General features: G+C 38.1%; 1 protein-coding gene and 1 long non-coding RNA gene across 4 annotated transcripts; both read left to right on the forward strand.

Moving 5' to 3' along the window:
• Positions 1-378: 378 nt before the first annotated feature.
• On the forward strand, positions 379-833 carry LOC125805059 (uncharacterized). Its single transcript, XR_007441341.1, has 3 exons — positions 379-572; positions 605-712; positions 744-833. It is a non-coding gene; the product is annotated as an uncharacterized LOC125805059 (long non-coding RNA).
• A 4,159-nt stretch (positions 834-4,992) lies between these two features.
• On the forward strand, positions 4,993-24,694 carry fhl2a (four and a half LIM domains 2a). Of its 3 annotated transcripts, none has more exons than XM_022680418.2 (6): positions 4,993-5,154; positions 13,098-13,274; positions 16,987-17,161; positions 19,706-19,875; positions 22,533-22,719; positions 24,099-24,694. In XM_022680418.2, exons 2-6 carry the CDS (start codon positions 13,119-13,121, stop codon positions 24,248-24,250), a joined length of 840 nt encoding a protein of 279 aa, XP_022536139.2. In that variant the 5' UTR covers positions 4,993-5,154; positions 13,098-13,118; the 3' UTR covers positions 24,251-24,694. The 3 variants fall into 3 exon arrangements, with proteins under 3 accessions (XP_022536139.2, XP_022536137.2, XP_022536138.2); XM_022680416.2 differs by having other exon boundaries at positions 4,994-5,178; XM_022680417.2 differs by lacking the exon at positions 4,993-5,154 and adding an exon at positions 10,323-10,521.
• Positions 24,695-25,379: the final 685 nt, after the last annotated feature.

A 25,379-nucleotide genomic window follows, 5' to 3' on the forward strand; every position in this document is an offset into this window, starting at 1 on the left:
GTAGAATAATAATAATAACTAGAAAAGGCAAAGTTCGTGAACGAACTTTAAGTTGGCTTGGAAAAGAGCGCTAATAACGTTGAAAAGTTAAAATGGTTGTTAAGCTGTTTCTGTCTGAAGAGTGTGAAGAGTCGTTGCTATGCTGTTAACTTTTGGCTAAAAGCTAAATACCAAAAACGCTGTAATCTAAAAACGTTTGGTTAAACGCTGAAATCTAAAAACCTTTGGTTAATTGCTTACATCTAGAAATGTTTAGTAAAATGCTGAAATCCAAAAACTTTTGGTTAAACACTGAAATCTTAAAACGTTAGTTTAACAGCTGAAATCCAAAAACTTTTGGTTAAACACTGAAATCTTAAAACGTTTGTTTAACAGCTGAAATCTAAAAACTTTTGGTTAAGTGCTGAAATCTAAAACTTTTGGTTACATGCTGAAATCTAAAAACTTTCCAGGTGGTTGCTAAGGTGTTGCTATAGTATCTGGGGTGGTTGCTGAGGTGTTGCTAGGTGGTTGCTAAGGTGTTGCTATGGTATCCAGGGTGGTTGCTAAGGTGTTGCTAGGTGGTTGCTAAGGTGTTGCTATGGTATCCAGGGTGGTTGCTAAGGTGTTGCTATGGTATCCAGGGTGGTTGCTAAGGTGTTGCTAGGTGGTTGCTAAGGTGTTGCTATGGTTTCTGTGGTGGTTGCTAAGGTGTTGCTAGGTGGTTGCTAAGGTGTTGCTATGGTATCCGTGTGGTTGCTAAGGTGTTGCTATGGTATCCGGGTGGTTGCTAAGGTGTTGCTAGGTGGTTGCTAAGGTGTTGCTAGGCGGTTGCTAAGGTGTTGCTATGGTATCCGGGGAGGTTGCTAAGGTGTTGCTAAGTGGTTGCTAGGCAGTTGCTATCATTCCTAAAGTGGTTGCTAGGCAGTTGCTAACGTTTTCCACGTGGTTGCTAGGCAGTTGCTGTCATTTCTAAAGTGGTTGCTAAGCTGTTGCTAGGCAGTTGCTAACATTTTCCAGGTGGTTGCTAAGGTGTTGCTAACTGGTTGCTAGGCAGTTGCTATAATTTCTAAAGTGGCTGCTAAGTGATTGCTAGGCAGTTGCCAACGTTTTCCAGGTGGTTGCTAAGGTGTTGCTAACTGGTTGTGGTGTGGGTTGTAGAGTGTGTGTGGTGTTGAGCGTGTGTGGTGTGGGGCGTGTGTGGTGTGTGGAGTGCGTGGTGTGGTGTGGCTAAGGTGTTGCTTACTGGTTGTGGTGTGGGCTGTAGAGTGTGTGTGGTGTGGAGTGTGTTGGGTGTGGAGTTTGTGGGGTGTGTAGAGTGCAGGGTGTGGTGTGGGGTGTGCTGTGGAGTGTGTGTGTGGTATGGAGTGTGTGGAGTGTGGTGTGTGTGGTGTGGAGTGTGTGTGGTGTGGGGTAGGTGTGGTGTGAACTGTGTATGGTATGTGTGGGGTGGAGTATGTATGGTGTGGGGTGTGTGGTGTGAAGTGTGTGTGGTGTGGGGTATATGAGCTGTGAAGTGTGTGTGGTTTAAAGTGTGTGTGGTGTGTGGTATGTGTGGTGTGGAGTGTGTGGTGTGGGTTGTGAATTGTGTGTGGTATGTGTGGGGTGGAGTGTGTGTGGTGTGGGCTATGTGAGCTGTGGAGTGTGTGTGGTTTAAAGTGTGTGTGGTGTCGGGTTTGTGTGGTGTGGAGTGTGTGTGGTGTGGGGTATGTGTGGTTTGAAGTGTGTGTGGTGTGGGGTATGTGTGGTTTGAAGTGTGTGTGGTGTGGGGTTTGTGTGGTTTGAAGTGTGTGTGGTGTGGGGTATGTGTGGTTTGAAGTGAGTGTGGTGTGGGGTATGTGTGGTTTGAAGTGAGTGTGGTGTGGGGTATGTGTGGTTTGAAGTGTGTGTGGTGTGGGGTTTGTGTGGTTTGAAGTGTGTGTGGTGTGGGGTTTGTGTGGTGTGGAGTGTGTGTGGTGTGGGGTATGTGTGGTTTGAAGTGTATGTGGTGTGGGGTATGGGAGCTGTGGAGTGTGTGTGTGGTATGGAGTGTGTGGGGTGTGGGGTATGTGTGCTGTGGAGTGTGTGTGTGGTATGGAGTGTGTGGGGTGTGGGGTATATGAGCTGTGGAGTTTGTGTGTGGTTTAAAGTGTATGTGGTGTGGGGTATGTGTGGTGTGGAGTGTGTGGTGTTTGGTGTGAAGTGTGTGGTATGTGTGGTGTGGAGTGTGTGGTGTGGGGTATGTGAGCTGTGGAGTGTGTGTGGTGTGGGGTATGTGTGGATTGAAGTGTGTGTGTGGTGTGGGGTATGTGTGGTTTGAAGTTTGTGTGGTGTGGGGTTTGTGTGGTGTGGAGAGTGTGTGGTGTGGGGTATGTGTGGTTTGAAGTGTGGTTTGAAGTGTGTGTGGTGTGGTGTATGTGTGGTGTGTGTGTGTGGTGTGGTGTATGTGTGGTGTGTGTGTGTGTGTGGTGTATGTGTGGTGTGTGCATGTGTGTGGTGTGGTGTGTGTGTAGTGTTGTATTGGTTCTAGTGTGGGTTGTGTTCAGCAGTCTCTTCTCCATACAGATACAGTACTGAGGAGCAGGGCAGAGAGGGGGGCCGTGCGCAGGATCGGCTGGTGTGTGTGAGATGGCCAACATTCCGCCCATTCATTCCTATGGGGAAAGTTCGTACGATAATTTTACGAAAACCGTAAATCGTATCGGTGAGATCAGCATATCGTCTGAAACGTCTCTGCAAGTTCTGTATGTCTTGTGAATTTCGTGGTTCTAGCTCAAAAATTGTGACTTTTAGAGCCGTTTGAAAAAAGTGTGAATGGAAGTCTATGGGAAAAAATCTGACTTTGGCGGACCACCGATCGGACCCTGGTGGTCCGATCACTTAGAAAAGCACAAGCACACCCCGCGGCAATAGGTTCTATCATCTTGTGAAGTTTCGTGGTTCTGGCTTGAAAACTGTAGGAGGAGAAACTGTTTATAAAATTTACCGAGAATAATAATAATAATAAGATTTCGAAGAACAATAAGTTGGCTTTTCCAAGCCAACTTAATAATAATAATAAGAAGAATAAGAAGAACAGTAAGTTGGCTTTTCCAAGCCAACTTAATAATACAATAATAAAATAATATGCCAATTAGGCATATTTATAGCAGTAGGGTATTTTAATTTTCATCCCTGACTCTAATTAATTTAAGTTATATACCTGATTTGATATTTTTCCATACAATCCCTGCTAAAGTTTTAGGTGAAGGAGACCCAAAGAAGGTCAGTGCATGTTTCTGGAAAAACAAAAAAGTGGGCGTGGGTCATAAATGACGATATGGGTGCTGACACACTAAAAAAGCTTATCAGTTTTGGAAGAGCATCTGTTTTTAGTTAAGCCTCTTCCTTCTTTTTTCTTTTTTCGCTCACATCCCACTTGTACACTTAATTTCACCTTAATTCCGTCTTTCACAAGCAGCGCGTTCGCGGTTCACCGGCATGACCACATGGCATGGATGGAATATTCCATTTTAATGCGAAAGAGAGGGGGTGTGGACGGAATCTGTATTTCTTTGTAATTTATTGTGTTGTCTTTGTTTCCATTTTAAACATACAAGAATCACCATTTATGAACTCACTATCTGTGAATTACTGTCCAAAGGGCCCCAATTACCAGCTGTAGGCCTATGGGAATTTGCAGCTAAGTATGGGGCCCCTACAGTGGGCTGCAGTGGGAGGGGCCCAAGGCAGTTGCCTAGCAATGCCTCTATGCAAAGACCGCCTCTGCCGCTGAGCATGCTGGGAGAACCCAGAGAGCTCATAAGCCCTACTCCTAAACCCAGCGCCACCACAGCATATTAGGATTGGCTTCAGTCTTCACCTGATTCTGAGCACACTGTTCAGTGGTGGTTTGAAAACTTCTAGCCACTAGAAAAAGAGCATGAACTGAATGTTATGTATTATGCATATAGCTTTAGGAGTTATGTACAATGCTTTTACACTGCTGACTTTAACTAAACTATTTTATTTACCTTCTAAGAACTCTCCTCATTGCTGCTGGTTGGGCAATAAGAAAGATTACTAGAAGGAGCTCTAAACAACAAAATAGCAGATAACCGATGCATTAAACAATGCTCAGTTCAGCTCTGATCCCTGAAGTAATCAGAATAAATTGAACTAGATTGGGACATTCCTATTAGTAAAGAAACCTCACCAAGAATTATAAATGAGATTAGGGTTCCTCAGACAACATTAGATTATAAAAGATACGCCTAAATCACTAAGAATTCATATACAAACTGATTTAATTGAGAAGTTCACAGCCTGACAAAAGTAAAAGGCTTGACAATGAGGGTTTTCTCTCACTGGAAAATCGTCTGAAATTCTCTTCTTAATGAAAACACAGAGGGAGGTCTGAAGACATGCACCGGATGTTTGTTTTTTCTGGCTCTCGCCTCTTAGTCAGTGTGTATTTGCAAAAATGAAGGGGGAGTTTGAAAGGATAAAGATGGAAGCAAGATTTATTAATTCAGCTCCCTCCTGATTTGCTTTTTATTTGTGTAGGCAGGAAACGCTGTGTAGGAGGAATGAAAAGGTTTGGTACCTCTGCCCTCCTCATTTATCTTGGTCTGTCATCCCCAATTGCCAGCGATTGTTTGAGCTCGCAGTATTCAACACTGCAGGACTTGTTTTGTTACGTGAAACTGCTTAATGCTTAATGTTCCAGAGCTGCAATCAATTCACATCCTACACCTTGTGCTTTATTGAACTGGTACCGTTTGGCAGCAGACGTGGTGATAAAATAACCGAAATGACCTCACACAGGGTGCACGCAGGGACTTGGAAGAATACGCAGTTTGAGAGAATCGGGATGAGCTAAGGTATGTTGGGATGTGTTTTTAAGAACATCTACTTTAATGTGTGCCAAAGTGCGTCAACAGGGGTGCCCACAGCAGAACTACAATGGAGGGCCTTAAAAGGGCACAGGACTGAAGAGGGTGTGGGTACAGGAGAGCAAGGGGGCTTTATCTTTGGTGGCGCTGTGGGGTATTTATAGCCCATCTAGATAAAGAGTCCCTGTTCAGATCCCACCACCTCAATTAGCCGCCCCATAGGTGGAGTAATTCAATCAGGAGAGCCTAGAGCTCCATCCCAGAGCCACCCAGCTCAGTCCGGCCAGACTCACCACACCGACAGACCAGGGGCTGCTCTGAGGTAAAGATCTCTCTGCTCATACAGGTAGGATTATTACACTAATAACCTTTTTCTTTAAGATATCATGTGAAATCTGCATGTAAAAGATTCCTCATTGCCATTAATTGACTGAAACATTCTTCATGCACCAGTAAATGAACATTTTTCACTGAAATGTTTGAACTGGGAAGTTTTTAGAATTCATTTCTGCATGTCTTCCTCCTCTCCACATCATTCAAGCTGTAATCTCAAATTGCCTCATCTATTCCTCTTTCCAGTTAGGCAAATACAAGAGTAAATGTTAGGTCTGCCACAATAGCCATTTTTATTGAACAATATATTGACACAAAAATTATTGGTATCAATTATATTATTGTCATTTAAGACCACTTTACTTTGTTACATAGGGTACCACTTTAAAATAAGACTACCTTTATAAAGGGTTTATAAATGGTTTACAATTAGTTTATTAATGGTTACTAATAAGGTTGTAAATGCCTTAAAAAATATCATTAATAATCAGTTAAAACACATACGTAGAAAGGGCTACAATATAGATGGCTGTGGGTTCACTATTTGAAAAACAACAGGTCATTGTTGCTCTTTCTACGTATGTGTTAATAATAACTGATTATTAATGATTTTTAAGGCATTTACAACCTAATTAGTAACCATTAATAAACTAATTGTAAACCATTTAAAAACCCTTTATGAAGGTAGTCTTATTTTAAAGTGGTACCATTACATAGATATTATGACAAGAGTATAAAAATGCAATGAAATACAATTAATGCACTTTAAATACCAGTTTTTTTTTTAAATAATCAAGAATACTCTGACATTGCAACTAAACAAAATGTCAATAAAATAAAACTAGTGTTTTGAAAAAAAGTTGACATGCTGTCTAATATCAAAGTAAGCAAAAATTACTGTCCATATCCTGAGTGATAAAATGATAATGTAATTACTGTTACAGGTCTAGACATTGCACACACTAATATGACCACATAATTCTGATGTAAATCTAATACACATAGCATCATCTAAATTCTCAGAGTAAGTGATTTGTGCTTTTCTCTGGAACACAGTGAGATTTAATAAAGCCATAAAACCAATGAAATCCAGCTGATTTACCTCACATTATTGCTTAGCTTCTTAAAAGCATCTAGCAAAGTCAGGTGATGTTTATTTAGCCCTCTTTATTCCACCCTGCTCAGGCTGGCTTCATTCTTTTATGAGGTCAGATTGCATTTGGTATGCACTGAACATTAGCATATTTGCTTGGAGTGTCAGGAAGTCAGAGTAAGATTAAGAGCAGTTTGTAAATCGCAGGCAGAAGAGGTTGGGGTGAGCGATGAAAAACAGAAAAAGAAAGATTTGTCTACTTTTTTAGCAAAAGAAAAAAAAACACACTGAATCTCTATATAGCATGTGAAATAGGTGCACTGTTAAAAAATTACTTTCACAATATAAATTATATTGCTGCCTAGACTTTATTAACTTTATCAACTTAATAAAAAAGACATTGTAATTAAAACTTTGTCAAAATGTTTTTATGTACTTTTGGGGATTTAGAGACCTCTCTGATGAGAGTGTGTAATTGCACCGAGCATGCAGAAGAGTACTTTTGATACAGATGAATGTAAATAAATTGCTGTATAAAATTCTTAGTTTTTGAGTATATTGTTTGGTCATTTTGTTTCTTTTATGAAATAGTATCAAAATAGAGAGAGAGCAATTACACACAATAGACATAGAATAGATATCAGCTCTGGAAAAAAGAGACCACTTAAAAATGGTGAGTTTGTTTGATTTTATCAAATTGAAAACCTCGGGAATATAATCAAAAAGAAGATGGACGAACACAAGCCATCAAACCAAGCTGAACTGCATGAATTTTTGGACCAGGAGTAAAGGCATGAAGTTATCCAAAAGCAGTGTGTAAGACTGGTGGAGGAGAACATGCCAAGATTCATGAAAACTGTGATTAAAAACCAGGATTATTCTACAAAATATTGATTTCTGAACTCTTAAATCTTTATGAATATGAACTTGTTTTCTTTGCATTATTTGAGATCTGAAAGCTCTGCATCTTTTTTTATATCATTTTCCCCACCAAGCTCAGTAATACTACTGCTTTCAATATAAAAGAACAATAATCTGTATAATCTGCTGCTTTAAACAGGTTTTTTTTATAGTAAGGTATTACTATGGGATGTATGTACTGTGAGGTCCTGTGTGAGGTCCTGCTGATGTAGTGTTAACAAGCTGTCATTGAAATAGTATGCAACTTTATGATATATATAAAATGGTAGGCATTTATAGAGCCATACTGGGTGGTCAGATTCCTTCTTCCATCCACATCCATTGCATGTGCATATGGACTGAGAAAAAGAAGTGTGAATGTGTGTGTATAAATGTGTGTGTGTGTGTGTGTGTGTGTGTGTGTGTGAGAGTGTGATAGCTAGTGGTGTTGGTCTGTATCTCATGGGAGACCCTTCCACCTGTCTCCTGGAAGCATTTAGCATCCTGAGTGGGGCTGCACTTTTAGCTGGTGTGTGTGAGGTGGGGGGTTGTGTCTGCAGGGTTGCTAAACATAGGCAGAGATAGTGAAAGGGGTTGAGAGTTCAGATTAGAAGTAGAAGACCTGGTGGAAGATCTGAGAGAAAGGTCTCAAGGTCAGTGAAGAGAGCTGGGGACAAATATACAGTATATTAGACTGTGTTCTGTGAAAGTGTTGATAGGAGGGGATGCTATTACCAGGGGACAGATGTCACAATCAGCTAAACCCTACCCACCCCATGTATCTAATTACTGCGTTCAGGCCTTAAAATGTTTGCGTTTTATCGTTTTAATGATCTGAATATTAGTAAGACTCATGTTGGAGGTATGAAGAAAGATCTTAAGAAGAAAGGATGAGCACTGTTGTATAAAGTACATAATTAAAATGAAAAGTTTCTTTGATTTTACCAAATTAAACCTCTAGAATATAATCAAGAGGAAGATGGATGATCAGAAGTGATGCTCATTGCTATCTTATACTCATATGCTGTAGATCAGGTCATCATTCTGTGCTGGTTAAAGGTGAACTGAGAGATATATGTACCCAGCTGGCACACAACCGACCTTCAACGTTGAAATGTGGTTGACATATGACTAAAGTAATGTATGTTGTTGTTTCAAACATGTTGAAACAACGTTGAATCAACATTTAATGTTCAATGGTTGTGCTAATGTTGAAATTGTAACGTTGAATCAACGTTTAATGTTCAATGGTTGTGCTAATGTTGAAACTTTAATGTTTAATTAATATTTAATGTTCAATGGTTGTGCTAATGTTGAAACTTTAACGTTGAATCAACATTTAATGTTCAATGGTTGTGCTAATGTTGAAATTGTAACGTTCAATCAACGTTTAATGTTCGAATCAACGTTTAATGTTCAGTGGCTGTGCTAATGTTGAAATTGTAACATTGAATCAACGTTTAATGTTCAGTGGTTGTGCTAACGTTGAAATTTTAACGTTGAATCAACGTTTAATGTTCAATAATTGTGCTAACGTTGAAATTGTAACGTTGAATCAACGTTTAATGTTCAGTGGTTGTGCTAACGTTGAAATTTTAACGTTGAATCAATGTTTAATGTTCAATAATTGTGCTAACGTTGAAATTTTAACGTTGAATCAATGTTTAATGTTCAGTGGTTGTGCTAACGTTGAAATTTTAACATTGAAACAACGTTTAATGTTTAATAATTGTGCCAACATTGAAATTGTAACGTTGAATCAACGTTTAATGTTCAGTAGTTGTGCTAACGTTGAAATTTTAACATTGAATCAACGTTTAATGTTTAATAATTGTGCTAACATTGAAATTGTAACGTTGAATCAACGTTTAATGTTCAGTGGTTGTGCTAACGTTGACATTTTAACATTGAATCAACGTTTAATGTTCAATAATTGTGCAAACGTTGAAAGTTTAACGTTGAATCAACGTTTAATGTTCAATAATTGTGCTATATCAACGTTGATTCACTTTTCAAAATCAACAGTTGATTCAACGTTGATTCAACCATAACATCTACGTTGGTCAACGTTGATTCAGCGTTTATTCAACGTTGAAATGCCAGCTGGGTATTTATGTATCTCTGTTCTGTGTGCTGTGAGTCGGCCTGCTGTTTTAGTCTAGACCTGCTATTGCCGAGATGCCAGATCTAAGAGAGGGTCCAAATTCAGAACCGCTTTCTACTGAAGGATCAAAGACAGAACATTATTTCATCCAGACAACAGCTGCATAACTTATCGAAATAGCTTGCAGTGATGCTGCATAATCCAGTTAATCTGTTTTATTTAGGGAACGGGCTCTGTCTAATCTGAGGGGATGAGACGGAGAAAAGCAGAAAGCTGAAAACAATGCAGGAACGGACTTTTAGAAAGAAGAGACGTGATGTGATGTGATAGGAGAGAGAAATGGAAAATGCAGCAGTGCTGTGAGTGATACTGTATTACAGTAATAATGTCAAGAGCAGAGCGTTTAGTGGTGCTTATTGGTTGTCATACTAGACAGGCTGTGGACAGTTGGGTTGATGTGAAACAAATGGGCTTGGATAGTGAGGGGCTGCACATTTTTGCCATGTGCTGAAGGCCTTAGTAACTTTATCCTCAGGATTTCAGCGTGTGGGAGGGTAAATACTGAGCGAGGGGGACGAGCGGAAGAAGGAAATATGGCTAAATGACAAGCACGTAATTCTGACAAAAGATAGGAGACAGAGTGTGAAATAAACTGCTGGAAAAAATCAGCCGTATCTTTCCAGTTGGAGGAAAAGAGAGAGAGAGAGAGAGAGAGAGAGAGAGAGAGAGGGAGAGGGAGCGCTTGGATGAGTGAAAGAGCTAAAAGGGCACAGACAAACAGGAAACAGTGAAAAAAGAAAAGAAAAGAAAAGTGTGACTGTGTGTGTGTGTGTGTGTATGTCTGTGTTAGAGGTAGTGGTGGTGGGGGGGGGGGGGTGAGTAAGTGAGTGAGGGAGTCTGCATAAATGAGAGAAGAGAGAGAATTTGGAGATGGAATTTAAGCAAGTGAGCATGCTTCTCTCAGTTTCCAGCATTCTGCTGCCTTATATGGTCAAAGTGTGGAATGGGGATTTGGTGTAGATGTGCAGCACAGGGCTCAGAGAGAAAGAGAGAGAGAGAGAGCAGGGGGAGCAGGGCGCTGAGGAGAGGGTCGGTCAGCAGTGTGCGGGACACACACGCCGGTCAGCAGGACGCCGGGCAGCAGGACGGTCAGGACAGCTGGCACCCGACGAGACGCAGCAAAGCGCCGCAGGGCTCATGGGAGGGATAAGCTGAGGGGCTTAACAGAGCCGGGACTGAGACCTGAGACAGCTGCAGCCGTGAGTAGTGATTACAGGAGCATGCCAACCTCCAGCTTTCTCCATCATTCAGCAGCAATCCCTCTCTCCCTCACTGCCCACCAACATCTGACCTGTCAGCTGAGGCCTCGCCACACCTCACGCTTCAGCTCTGAAACTCAACCACCAACATCATTTTACTCTCAGTGTCCTCATTATGATAAGAGTTCGTTTTTATTAAAGGATTTAATAGATTAGCACACTTCATATACCACTTAAAATGTATTAGTTTCTTTGAACTTAAAGTTATCCAAAAGCAGTATGTAAGACTGGTGGAGGAGAACATGCCAAGATGCATGAAAACTGTGATTAAAAACCAGGCTTATTCCACCAAATATTGATTTCTGAACTCTTAAAACTTTATGAATACGCTTGTTTTCTTTGCATTATTTGAGGTCTGAAAGCTCTACATTTTTTTATTATTTCAGCCATTTCTCATTTTCTGCAAATAAATGCTCTAAATGACAATACTTTTATTTGGAATTTGGGAGAAATGTTGTCCATAGGTTATAGTATCATTTTACTCAAATATATACTTAAAAAAAGGCAAAATCAGAGAAACTGATCCAAAAACTGAAGTGGTCTCTTATCTTTTTCCAGAGCTGTATAATGCATGCAATGCTCAAATTGCTTTAAATGAGATAAATAGATGTTGTCATTAATCTATAAGAGCCCAGACCCTGTTCTGACAATTTATTGTACAAAATCTTATTATGATACGACAGTCTTATGACTTCTGTACATATTTTAAGGTTAAAGTCACACTGTAACTCTAACTTCATAAAAACAAGTCTTTTTATAACTTTATAGCTAAATTTACCTGTCAGGTATATGATATTTCTTTCTGTCATTTTTGCATAACTACAAGTATGATGTGGTTAAACTATGCCCTAAAGCAGAGGGAAGATTTTTTAATGTTACATTATTGATTTAGTTATAAATTAATTAAATTGCATGTTATAGTGACCTTAATATTAACCAAAACAAATCCTACAGATGATGATTACCTAGTTGTCATCATTAAAATAAAAATTACAATAAAATATTAAGCACAAATAATTTATTAATCATTTTTGTCAGGGACCCAACAGTCATTCAGTGTGAATAGGGTCAACCTGGGTGGGTTAATAATAATTAGCAGGGTTAAGTTATTTTAAAGATAAAATTATAATTGAGTTAAAAACGCATATATACGTAAATGTTTGATTTCTAAATGAATAAATGTATAAATGCAATAGATGTGTGATCAAATATAAATTCTGACGGAAGACATAAAATATTGTAAAAATACTGTAATAAACATCTGAAATAAATAAGAATAGGTTTAGTTACAATACTAGTAGAGGAACTTTAACCTATTATCATGCCCAACCCTTATTCTCTGCAGTTAAATAACTTGATTATGTTTTGAAAACTTTAAGGGCTTTAAAAGAAGCTGCGTGTTTTCTCTCTACTTCACTTAATAATTTCAGATCAGTAACAGGAATCAACCCAAATTCTGCATGTTTGAAAATAGACATAAAAACTAGACAACCCTAATGTAACTAACGGTTTAAAGGATTTGTATGCAGGAAATTATTGATTTTAAAATGAAGTTTAGGAAACAGCAATAGAAAAAATAGAAAATATATATATATTTTTTTCTATTAAAATTACAATTATGATTTTCAGTAACGTTCCTTATCAAACATGAAAGCTTTTTATGTAATGCATAAATAAAAATCTTCAAGACTTAGTGGTGTAATGTCAGGCAGCTAATTGACAAAAATCATGGCCAAAATCATTATTGACAAATAGTTTGTGTAGTTTTTTTCAAGATCAATAAATTTAAGTCAACAGTGTCTGTCTGTCTGTCTGTCTGTGTATCTAATGTATCTAAAAGCAGAGCTGCTTCTTAAATAATGTACTGTGGTTGTCTGTCTGTAAGTAGAAGATTAGACAGGATATACATACACAGAAATATAAGATATATACTGTACATTGATCCCAGTGGGTATTAAATTTGCTTTACACTTTACACAACACACATACACACAGTCCTCTCACCACGCCGACACACACACACACACACACACTGTACGCTCCTCACTGACAGATGATGGAGGAAGATGGAGTTGAGATAAACTGGTAGCTATGGTGTGACATAGTAAGGTCAGGAATGCCGCATGGCTTCGTGCTCTGCCAGGCGCAGTACCGGCCTGCTGTCCTGCTGTCCTGCTGCCCTGCATTAAGGGATCTGAGATCTGGGATTGATGGATAGCCAGAACGTTAAGCACAGGGATCTGGAATGCTGAAACTATGCTGACCTCACAATCTGGTATTCCTGACTGTGTTCCTGATGATCCCATCTCATAAACGTGACATTGAGTGTTATACAGGAACAGCTTTAAGAGATATGCTGAACTGCTCATTTCCCAAGCAGCGTTACGTAACCCCAACACACACAAATAAACCCCAACATTCCACACGAAGCATTCTCCACTTCTCTAACGATCTGCCGCACGCAGCGCACGCGCCGTCACGCCATTGTCTCACTCAATTTCACCTTTTTTGGGCAGGACTAGCAGAAAGGAGGGACGATGACGGAGCGCTACGACTGCCATTACTGTAAGGAATCCCTGTTTGGGAAGAAGTACGTCCTGCGGGAGGAGAACCCCTACTGTGTGAAGTGCTACGAGAGCCTGTACTCCAACACCTGCGAGGAGTGCAAGAAGCCCATCGGCTGCAACAGCAGGGTAAACTTAGCGCCTCAATTTTAGCCTCAATTCACAGTTTCACATAGAGGACCTCTAATCTGAAATGGCCTACCACTCAACCTGAGAACATGTATCAGTCTGAATTTCTTCTTCAAAATATTAACATTTTTAAAAGTTATTTTCAATAAAAGGGCACATAATATAAATTTAATTGGGACAGTGCCAAGTACAAGCCATTTAGGCTTTTTCTGTACTTTCCCTGTTCTTCTATATCATTGCTGTCCAATGAAAAACAATTATCTCCAAAACAGCAACGTTACAGGAGAGAGCAAAAACCTTCTAAACTTTCAGTGTAAGTCAATGTAAAATAGTTTATTTCAGGTCATTTTAAAGTATTTTTAATGCTCTGTTCATGAAGAAACAAGAGCCAGTTTGTCTGTACAAATTATGTAGTAAACTAAAAATCGACAAAAATGGAGATCTTGTTTTCCAATGGACAGCGAAGATATATTTATACACTCACTATGTGTAATGTATTATGCATAAATATATAAAACACTAAATGCAGGATTTAAATTACTTTACACATCCTCACTTTCACAAATTTGATTCTCCAAAATGAGAACTTACTTAAAATACTTAAAGCTCACCTTCCGCGAAAATCCGATTTTTCTTGTTTTTTGTGGAATACAGTAGGTCTCTCCGAGTTGAATGTGTACACCTGCACATTAAACTGTTTTGCAGCCCCCATTGTCTGCAGGAGCTAAGCAAAGAAATCCCCCCTCCCCCCTCCGAAAAACGGGTGAATTTTGAATTATCTTTCTGCCTACGTAGGCAGAAACTCACAGACCAGCCCACCTTGGCTCGAGAAACTCCCAGAGGCGGAGCTGAAGCGACGCAACATCACCGCTCATCAGTTAGGAGGTGGGAGGCAGTGAGCGGCAGAGCGGTGGAGGGGCGTCGCAGTGCTCCTAGCCAATCAGAGGAGAGATATTTGCATGCTGTTTGCATGTATGAATATTCATGAGCAAAGCTGGAATCCGGTCATTTTGGACACACCCCTAAAACAGTCCATTAAAAAAGAGCTATACAGAGACACCTGAGCACTTTTTTTTTACAAAAACGGCTCACATGTCATTCATTCATACTAGAGACCACAACTAGACATTTTAAAATGAAAGAAAAAACGACGGAAGGTGACCTTTAAAGATGGCCAGTAAAAGCTATACTCTGATACAGAGTTACCTGCAGTGATGGTGAAGTTACTTTGAAAAAGTAATCCGATTACTGATTACTGATTACTCCTTTAAAAGTAACTTAGTAACTTTATGGATTACTTGATTTTAAAAGTAACTAAGTTACTTTATTAGTTACTTTCAGCAGCTGCAGACACCACCTCCCGCCGCCTTAACATAAACATTATAACCAGTTTTGCCAATACTCCCTTTATTGGAAAATGCATTTTTAACAGCAACAATTTATCTCTATTAAGTTGAACTATTTCCTAAAAATATATATATTTTTAATAAAAATAAAAAAATTAACTTAACATATTTGAAAATATATAAAATAAAGAAAGTCTTTCTTGACCTGACATATTTAACACTGTAAAACTGAACATTGAACCTGTTGTTCTCTGCAGGGCAGCAAGGAGTGGTTTTATAAAACAGAACCGTGTATATGGTCTAGACCAGGGATCACATATTTGCAGACGTTGTCCAATACGGACCCATACCGGACCCAACTACTGAGAAGGATTTAATTCTGACAGTGTTCATTTAAAGCACCAGAACTTTTCTTGTCTTTACGGTATGTGCGCTCTGCGCCACAGTGAACTTCCAATCACGTGTTGTGTAAAATCTTCAAACGCTCTCCTCTGCCAATCAAATTTGTGGCAGACCGCTGCCCTGGCTAGTGAATTGGGACGCGGCCGCAAAAAAAAACACCTTTATAAAGAGATTGGGAGCCCGAGAACTGGCGAAAAACGAAAACGGGCGGAAACTAAAGACACGCCGAGCTCGAGAGAGAGAGACAGGGGAGAAAGCGAGACGCGTGTGATTGGGGAAGAGCGGAGGGGGAATGGGTAAGGGAGCGGTGTGTGTGTGTGTGTGTGTGTGTGGAGGAGATGAGGTGGAGAGAGAGAGAGAGAGTAACGCACAGTGACTTAAATAAGTAACTTTAATCTGATTACTGGATTGGAAATAGTAACGCGTTAGATTACTCGTTACTGAAAAAAAGGTTCAGATTAGAGTAATGCGTTACTAAGTAACGCGTTACTGACATCACTGGTTACCTGTATTATAGTTACCCAGATCAGAGTGTTGCTGGGCACCATATAACTGGTATCCACCCCCTTCTAAAAAAAAAAGAGGACTTGTATCTATTTAGTGTTTATAACCAAGCAGTTTCTCTAGAAAATACTGTGCTAGTCATGGTTTTTCCTCTCCAAAATGATAACTTGCAGATGTACGGACACTGGGGTGGATGTTTAAAATGTACTTTCTTCAACCACAGATTCTTCTTCTTCTTTTTCTTTAGGGCTCAATACAGGCAAGATATCATTTAAAAACTTGCTGTTTTATCTTTAATCCTCTCTAACATTTATGTGTAAAGAACACCTGGACTAAGCTACTGGCTAATTTGTAAGTTATTGAATTAAAAAAATTAATATTAAGTGAAGTGCATACACAGATGTTCAGATAGGACAGACTCTGAGCTTTCTAAAAAATCATCAATCAAGTCTGTAGACCAATCAAGAGGCGAGTTCAGATGACATGACATTGCCTAGTCAACATAACAGGGTGTACAGAAGGCTTCCATAGACCCACAGTGTGACAGAGACTTCATAAGATGATACAATTAAGTGTAAATAATACATTAACCCCATTTTCTACAGTAAAATGAGTTGTTTAATTCATACACTCTAAAATTTAGATTTAAAAAATGAGAAGCACCTAATATTTCTTTATGATATTTTGACCATTGGAGATTTATTTCAATACCTTTAAATATTTTCTAATAACCTTAAAGGCGTTTTTTGTAACAATCCCTCATATAACTGCCTCTAGTTCATATTCTAATTGAGTATAAGACCTCAAGGTTTGGGTGTTCAATTTTAAGTGGAACATGGCAAAAACAGGCTTGGAGCTTATTATACTACTCATACTGTATGTTTATTAGTGTTGTTTTAATCTGGTCCAGTTTAATCGCTTGATTTACTAAATGATGAGCAGCTTCATTAATTAAAAATTGCAACAAGTAACAATGCAGCACATAAAAAATAAAAGTAAAGTAGGAAAAGTTTTAAACTCATTGTAAATATGTAGTGAAGTAAAGGTGGAAGTACATATCGTCACTGTCCAATGAAAAACACTTATCTCCAAAACAGCAACTTTACAGGAGAAGGAAAAAACCTTGTAAACTTTTAATGGAAGTCAATGTAAAAAGAGTTTATTTCAGGTCATTTTGAAGAGTTTCTATTGGTCTGTTCATCAAGAAATTTTGTAAGGGACAGTTTGTCTGTTCCAATTATGTAGTAAACTAAAAATCAACAAAAATGGAGATAAGTGTTTTTCATAGGACAGTGATGATATACATATAAATTAATACTCCAGTAAATTCAGATGCATCATTTCAGTGCTAAAGTACAGTAGTGAACTAGTTCTATTTCCTTACTATACATCTCTAGGTCTAACCTTACACTACTCTTCAGATTTCTTTGTAATTTCTCTGTCTTCCTTGTTGGCAATAGGACCTGTCGTACAAGGACCGCCACTGGCACGAGGAGTGTTTCCACTGCTTCCAGTGCAAGCGCTCACTGGTGGACAAACCCTTCTCCACCAAGGACGAGCAGCTGTTGTGCACCGAGTGCTACTCCAACGAGTACTCCTCCAAGTGCCACGAATGCAAGAAGACCATCATGCCTGGTGAGAGAGACCACTCAGAGTGGGAGTCTACCTACTGTCAGGCTTTACTGTAATTATAAATGACTTTTCACAGAACACAGACGCTCCTTTTCTAAGAGAAAACACTTCATCCACCATCATAAAGAAGATGAAGCGCTGCGTTCCAGACTGAGAAAATAACCCACGGCTTATGGAGAGGAGACACTAATCCAGTGCAGAAATATAATAGTATCACTTTAAAGTAGTACAGTATATTATATTCTTCCATCTTTTTGATGCTGGTTATGAAATATTATGAAATATAATACCCGTAGTTCCCAAAATGTTGGGATGCTGTGTAAAATGCAAATGTTTGCAAATCTTAGAGGCCATATTTTATTTAAATAGAATATGTATCAGATGTTAAAAGCAAGACATTTCATTATTTCATGAAAAACATTAACTAATTTAGAACTTAATGGTAGTAATGCATTTCAAAAAGGTTTGGACAGAAAAAAAAAACTTTGGTCTAGAGAAGATGGTGGCATTTCTGGACCTTGTTAACATATAGTCTTCTTTGTATGATACAGCTACCAGTACATGTATTTAACTTGTATTTCTGGAGTTTAAGCCCATGCAGGGATTTCTAGTACAGATTCATGCCTGTCTTTAATGGAGTGCCACCTAAAGGGCCTGAAGATCAACAGCATCCAACATTGACTGCCTTGTCAGTATTGTACCTTGAACACAGAGATTCCTCCTAATGCTCTAAGTTTTTATGTATCTATATGTACAGTGCATAGTCTTAGTAATTGAAGTTGAGGATATATATATATTCTTTTTTACAGATTGGAGAACCTCTGCCAGTCTTTGTCTCTCAAAAATACAATTTTAATACCCTGTTATGCTGAATGATTGCAGATTGCTCCTATTGTAGCTGTAATTAGTAAAAAGTCATTTTAAATCTTTTGTTTCCCAAGTTATTTAAAATTACATTGCTGCCATCAAGTTCTAAATTTTCATGAAATACTAAAACGTCTCTAAACTGTGCTCTACATCTCTGGAAAAAATTAAGAAACCACTTCAGTTTATGAATCAGTTTCTTTAATGTTGCTATTTATGGGTATAAGTATGAGTAAAATGAACATTGTTGATTTATTCTATAAACTACAGACAACATTTCTTTAAAATTCCAAATAAAAGTATTGTCATTTAGAGCATTTATTTGCAGAAAAAAAAGATGCAGAGCTTTCAGACCTTAAATAAGTTTTAAGAGATCAGAAATCAATATTTAGTGAAATAACCTTGATTTTTAATTCCAGTTTTCATGATCTTGGCATCATGTTCTCCTCCACCAGTCTTGCACATTGCTTTTGGGTAATTTTATGCCTTTATTCCTGGTGCAAAAATTCAAGCAGTTCAGCTTGGTTTGATGGCTTGTGATCATCCATCTTCCTCTTGATTATATTCCAGAGGTTTTCAATTTTGGTAAAATCAAAGAAACTCATAATTTTTAAGTGCTCTCTTATTTTTTTTCCAGAGCTGTATGTTCTATTGTGAATAAAGTATAGGTTTGTGAGATAGACACATATTGCATTCTATGGTTCTATACATTTATTTATATTCTAAACAGCATCAAAACCTTTTTGGAAATGGGGCTGTATATTGGAAATATGTGTTTGCATACAATTGCCAATATAGTCTGCAGCAGTTCTACACTAAAGTTACACTGAAATAATAACATACATGACAGATTACCCTGGTCTTTCATTCTATCACAGAATACACATTTTTGTCAAGATCTGTACTCACAACTGTAAACAAATGTGTAAAAATATCTCTGATAATTGAACAGAAGGTCTGCGCATTATAAAGATAAGCTCTGGTATGTAAAACTGGGCCAGTTTCCCACTAGTGAGAAGCACTCCCCTCTCAAAGTGAATAATTTGAAGTCCTGCAAGATCTCAGAATCGAGCCAGATGCTTTATAAAACAATGCAGCTCTGTCTTCCATGTATTTACACAACGCCACTGAGATCTTCTCTTTCTTTTGTCCTTCTGAACTGTCTAGTCAGGAAGGATCAGAGAGTATATCAGAGAGAAAGAGCAGGGCAGGGTCGCTTCACAATGTTCTTTAGTCGATTAGTTCTCTAGTATTTTATACATCATGTTAAAGCAGCACTAGGTAGGATTTCCTTGATTTTTGATCTTTTTAAAGAAGTAAAATTACAGCTTAAAACTCACTGCAGCGCTGCACTGAGGTGTAATAAGAGGAATAGCGGTGCTCTCGTGTCTGTGCCGGAGCTCCTCTGAGCTCAAACCCGACCAACGCTCGTGAGAACTGCGACCTGCTTTCCAAGGACTACTGGTTCATTCTTTACAAACTAACATACAGACACTCTGGCAGAAGCTAGAAAGAGACCGAATATGTCTGTGAAAGCCAGAAAACGAGAAAGAGAAACTAATCCGCCTGAAACATTTATTAAACTCTACAACTAGTGGAGCTTTAAATAAGAGCTTTTTCTAGGATCCCCTGCACTAATTATTCCCAGGCTATTCTCTAAATCCCTCTGCCTTGTTCTGACAGGCTCCAGGAAGATGGAGCATAAGGGGAACAGCTGGCATGAGACGTGCTTCACCTGTAAGCGCTGCCAGCAGCCTATTGGCACCAAGAGCTTCATCCCAAAGGACAACAACAACTACTGCGTGCCCTGCTACGAGAAGCAGTTCGCCATGCAGTGTTTTCACTGCAAGAAGGTACAGTCGGTTTTTAAAAGCCCTTTCACACAAAGTTAAATGCAGCTGCTTTTTTTTTTTTTTTTTAAGGATAGACTGTACGATTTTCTGCATTGTCATATACATTTTTAAAAGCTTATATGATGATCAACACTAGTGCTGGTCAATATAATTCCAATTGTGATATCAACATATATACATATTTATTTTTAATATGACATTAAATAAAAATTGAACAGGCTAATGCTAATGTTAACCGTGATGCTTGCTAATGTTTTTTCCAAGCTGGGTTAATGGTTGATTGTTAATAACAGATCAAGAACACTATGCTGGTTAGCAGAGGTGGAAAAAGTACTGAAAATGTGTAATTAAGTAAAAGTACCTTTACTTTGCTAAAATTCTACTCAATTAAAAGTAAAAATACCCATCTAAAAATCTACTTAATTAAAAGTAAAAGTACCCATCTAAAAATCTACTCGAGTAAAAATAAAAAAGTACTCAATTTAAAATGTACTTTGAGTAAAAGTTACATAGTTACTTTTAATTATATGATGTAAAAAAAGTAAAACAAATCATAAATTAAATCGTTTTTAATGAACTATTATTTCACATAATAATTTGGCCCTTCAGGCAGTATTTGTTCAAACCACCCCATAAAACATTTTTTTAAGAACAAGTGACATAGGTTTATATGATCCATTTTTTTTCTTTACTGTTAAAAAGTTATGGTCATATATGTGACTATAAACCGTATTGTTACTGTTTTACGTTTTTGTATTATTTTTTACTTGCCATTGCTATTATTTAACTGCTATTTACATGTTTTTTTATTAACATTCAAGCAGATTGTTTAATGATAAAAAAATTCTAACACCACATGCTTTCGCAGGTTTGATGTGGAAGTTTTGAAAGCTGACAGCTCTGTCCGGCGGGGCACATTTTGTATTGTATGAGGACGTTATTGCCTCGTTATTCCACACATGAGCATCCGTGCGCCCGCACATCCGCGCCAATTATTATTATTTTATTTCAGACAATTTTTTTTCCCCAGCCATTTCTTTTTTACTTATTAGTAACGGGGAGTTTTTCAATGTAGCGAAGTAAATTACTTGTGTCACAATGTACTTGAGTAAAAGTAAAATGACATATTTTAAAAACTACTTTAAAAATTACAAATTACTCATAAAACCTACACAATTACAGTAATGTGAGTAAATGTAATTCATTACTTTCCACCTCTGCTGGTTAGACAGGGTAAGCTTTGCTGTTTTTAATATGTTGAATACGTAGGCTCCCTATTTCAGGGCTTGATGTGCAGGTACGATATATCTCATATAAACCAATAGGATGTCGGTATGGTATGTATATGTTAACACTTCTCATCCAACTACAATCAAATTCACTCTATCTGGATAGAGCAATTTATGTTGTTATTATTGTGAAATTAAGAGGCTATTTTTAAAATGTAAGGAGTAGAATGTTCAGACAATTGGGTGAAAATGTGAAGAGTAGAAGTAAAAAGTAAATGAAAAATAAATACTCCAGTAAAGTATAGATATAGATTCTACTTAGGTAAGATGATGAAGTATTTGTACTTGCTTGAGACCTCTACAGTCTACAGTTATATAGAATATTAGAATAGCTGCATGTAGCTCGCTGTGGGCTCAATGTGATAATGAAATCACTGGGGGCTCCAAGTGGTCCAGCGGGCTAAGCGTTGCCACTATGATCAGGAGATCGCTGGTTCGAATCCTGGTCATGCAGCTTGCCAGAGCCCTGAGAGAGCACAATTGGCCTTGCTCTCTCTGGGTAGGTAGATGGCGCTCTCTCCTCACATTACTCCAAAGGGTGATGTCGATTAGCACAAGGCGTCTGTCTGTGAGCTGATCGATCAGAAGTGAGTCACTGCGCTTTCCTCCGAGCGCTACGCTGTGATGCTACTCAGCAATGCTACATCAGCAGCAGTTCAAAAAGAGGCGGTGGCTGACTTCACATGTATTGGAGGAGGCAAGTGTTAGTCTTCACCCTCCTGGGTTACTAGTGATAGGGGGAGTCCTAATGAGTGGGTTGAGTAATTGGCCGTATAAAATTGGAGAGAAAATGGGATAAAAAAAAAAATATATATATATATATATATATATATATATTTTTTTTTTATCTTTTCTCCCCAATTTTATATATATATAAATCCCATATATATATAAATCCCATTTTCTCCCCAATTTTATACGGCCAATTACTCAACCCACTCATTAGGACTCCCCCTATCACTAGTAATGCCTCAACACCATGTATATGTATATGTATATATATAGAAATATATATATATAATTATTATTTGAACATTTGTTGTCCAGCCCAAATGACTATACACTATAAAATGACTATACAAATGCAGATGGTAAAGAACATATATGGCCTTAAATGTCTGCAACAATGCCTGTTGAAATATTTAAACACAATGCAGCCTAAAAGCTGCTGTTCTAGAAAACACACAGATTTCTACGAGAAGCATTGTGATAAATCATCTCATTGAGTTGAAAATAGGCTGGAATTTCAGTGCAAAACCAAACGTCCTTAACTGCTCACTGTCACAAATGAATGTCAGGAATGCACACTGAAGCGCTGCACAGATATTTAAGTCTCATTTCTCCTCCTCCTCCTCCTCTTTTCTTCAGCCTATCACTACTGGAGGAGTGACCTACCATGACCAGCCGTGGCATAAGGACTGCTTCCTGTGCACCGGCTGCAAGCAGCAGCTGTCCGGTCAGCGCTTCACCTCTCGAGATGACTTCGCCTACTGCCTCAACTGCTTCTGCAACCTGTATGCCAAGAAGTGTGCCTCCTGCACCAGCCCCATCAGCGGTACACACACACACATGCATACACATGCACACATTTATCCACATCACATCCCCAGATAAAAAAACAACAACAACAAGAGAATATCAATTATTCATATCCATTCAGTCTTTACATTTTATGGAGCTTTGTAAAACTTCTGAAAAAGTATTCAGATTTATCTCATTTACAAAAATGCTTCTGTGTTCATAACAGAAGTAGACAGACCACAAAATTCCAATTATACTACTGCACAGGACTGGTCCATTAAACATTGTGAAATTGCATTAAACTGTAGAAAATAAGTTGCCTTGACTGCAGTAGAGGTAGGCTGAATTTCATGGACATTATGTAATAGAAAGCTCTTCCAAACTGAAGATTTCTTCATTTCTATACAGCCAAGAAATGCAGCCTATATTTGAACGATTTCAAGGACGCAACTTATGTATCCTTCCAGGCCCTTGGTTACCCACAATTCTTTGCACCTGTCAGCAAACAAAGCTTTTGGAGCACATTTTTTTTAAGTTTCTCTAACTAACCATAGCAAATCCCAGCCAATATCGTGTACAGTTTACTTTGTGGTAGTAAATGTTTTATCCTTAAGAATGATTAGGTCTAGTGTTGGACTACACAGCATGTTGAATGGAGATTTTCCTTTAAAATGAAAACAAATATAGTCTATAGCTAGGCTTAATCCTTATGTTTACATTACATACAAGTACAAAAGTAACAGAAATTTTAAGGTAAACATCTTTACACAGGGCTTAAAGGAGGTCAAAGGGAAATAAGGGGATCAGAGGAGTGGAGGAGGGGAAGAAGGAAATGGGGTTAGAAGCAGTTAGTGTGTTAGAGGTGTTAGGAGAGTAAGAGCTATTTGAAGAGCTCTGTCTTCAGGAGTTTATTAAAGATAGTGAGAGATTCTCCTGATCTGGTAGTGGAGAGTTTAGCTAAATTTAACTCCTCCCTTTCACTATTCTGGTAAACAAGCCAACATGGAAGAGTACAAACATGTCCCACTGCTGCCATGATTTTTGGAATAAAATTTGCTGTAAAAAATCGGGTAACACTTTAAAATAAGACAATGGTTACTATTATTAATGGTTACTAATTAGGTTGTAAATGCCTTAAAAATCATTAATAATCGCTTTTTAATAACACATACAGAGAAAGGGCAACAATGACCTGTTGTTTGCCAAATAGTGAACCCACAGCCATCTATATTGTTGCCCTTTCTACGTATGTGTTATAACTGAATATTAATGATTTTTAAGGCATTTACAACCTAATTAGTAACCATTTATAAACTAATTGTAAACCATTTATAAACGCTTTATTAAGGTAGTCTTATTTTAAAGTGGTACCAAAAATGGGTATGTCCCATAACTCTCACCTCTGATCTTCAGGGCTGGGAGGGAGCAAGTACATCTCTTTTGAGGAGCGCCAGTGGCACAACGACTGTTTCAACTGCAAGAAGTGCTCCGTCTCTCTGGTGGGCCGAGGCTTCCTGACTGAGAGAGATGACATCCTGTGCCCTGAATGCGGCAAAGACATCTGAGCAGAAGCAAAAGATCTAATTAAAGAGAAAGGCAAAGCTAAGCAGAATGGATCAACCCTAATGAACCCATAAGAATCCTAATCATAGCAAATCATCTAACACCAGCGATGGCAGTGGTGTATGTACATGTAGGAGGAGGCAGATACATCTACGTTCTGGCTATTAACAGCTTCAGTAGTTGATGAAATAATTGTCACAGATATTTCTTTTGCCATAAATATTTATTGTCTATATAGTGTGAGGAGAAAAAGCTTTACGATGAAACTGATACATGTAGAAAATACATTAACATTTATAAAAAAAAAAAAAGTTTTTAAGACTAGACTGTTTTGAAGTTGAATATTAATACGTTAATCTACTTAAACCTTCTGACTCTGATGTGATTTCCTCAGATCTGGTTTATAAATGAGCTTTTATAAGCGCAGCCCTTGGATCCTTTTCTTTCAATGGCTTGACTGCAGCCTAACCCACTGCAACTAACAGAGTAATAAGCAGATTAAAAGATTCTGTCTGGCGTTATGTTTGTGAGGAGTATACAGTAATGTTTGCGTGTAACCAAGAATAAAAAAAATCATTAAAAAACCTTCACAGCATTCTTTTTCTATTGTTATGTCACTGTACATCTGTCACTCACCACAATACACATTAAAAGGGATGCATTTCAACTAGAACATACAGAAACAGCACCATCTAGTGTTTAGAGAAGTAAAACTCATACACTTGTTGAACACACTTAATAAAACTTCAAGTTAAGTTTAAATGCACTCCTGAATTGTGGACATTTGTAGGACAAAAATTGTGTTCAAAATACATGTAAAATGTTATTCCAAATATCATTGCTTTAAGCATTCTAATTTAATAGCCAGAGAATCTTTAAAGTGCTGACAGATGTCTAATGTCAGTTTCACACTACACAACTTTCAGGATCATCAGATCGTCGTTACCCTCATTATCAGTGTTGGGCACGTTACTTTGAAAAAGTAATTAGATATAGTGACTAGTTACTTTTCTCTAGTAACTGAGTTACTAACTGAGTTACTCCACTACAAAAGTAACTAGTTACCAGTTAAAGTAACTATTGCGTTACTTTTGCATACCTGTCAAGTTTTAAATTTAAAAATAAGAGAAA

This window comes from Astyanax mexicanus, chromosome 11, assembly GCF_023375975.1.
Source record: "Astyanax mexicanus isolate ESR-SI-001 chromosome 11, AstMex3_surface, whole genome shotgun sequence".
Classification (NCBI taxonomy): domain Eukaryota; kingdom Metazoa; phylum Chordata; class Actinopteri; order Characiformes; family Acestrorhamphidae; genus Astyanax; species Astyanax mexicanus.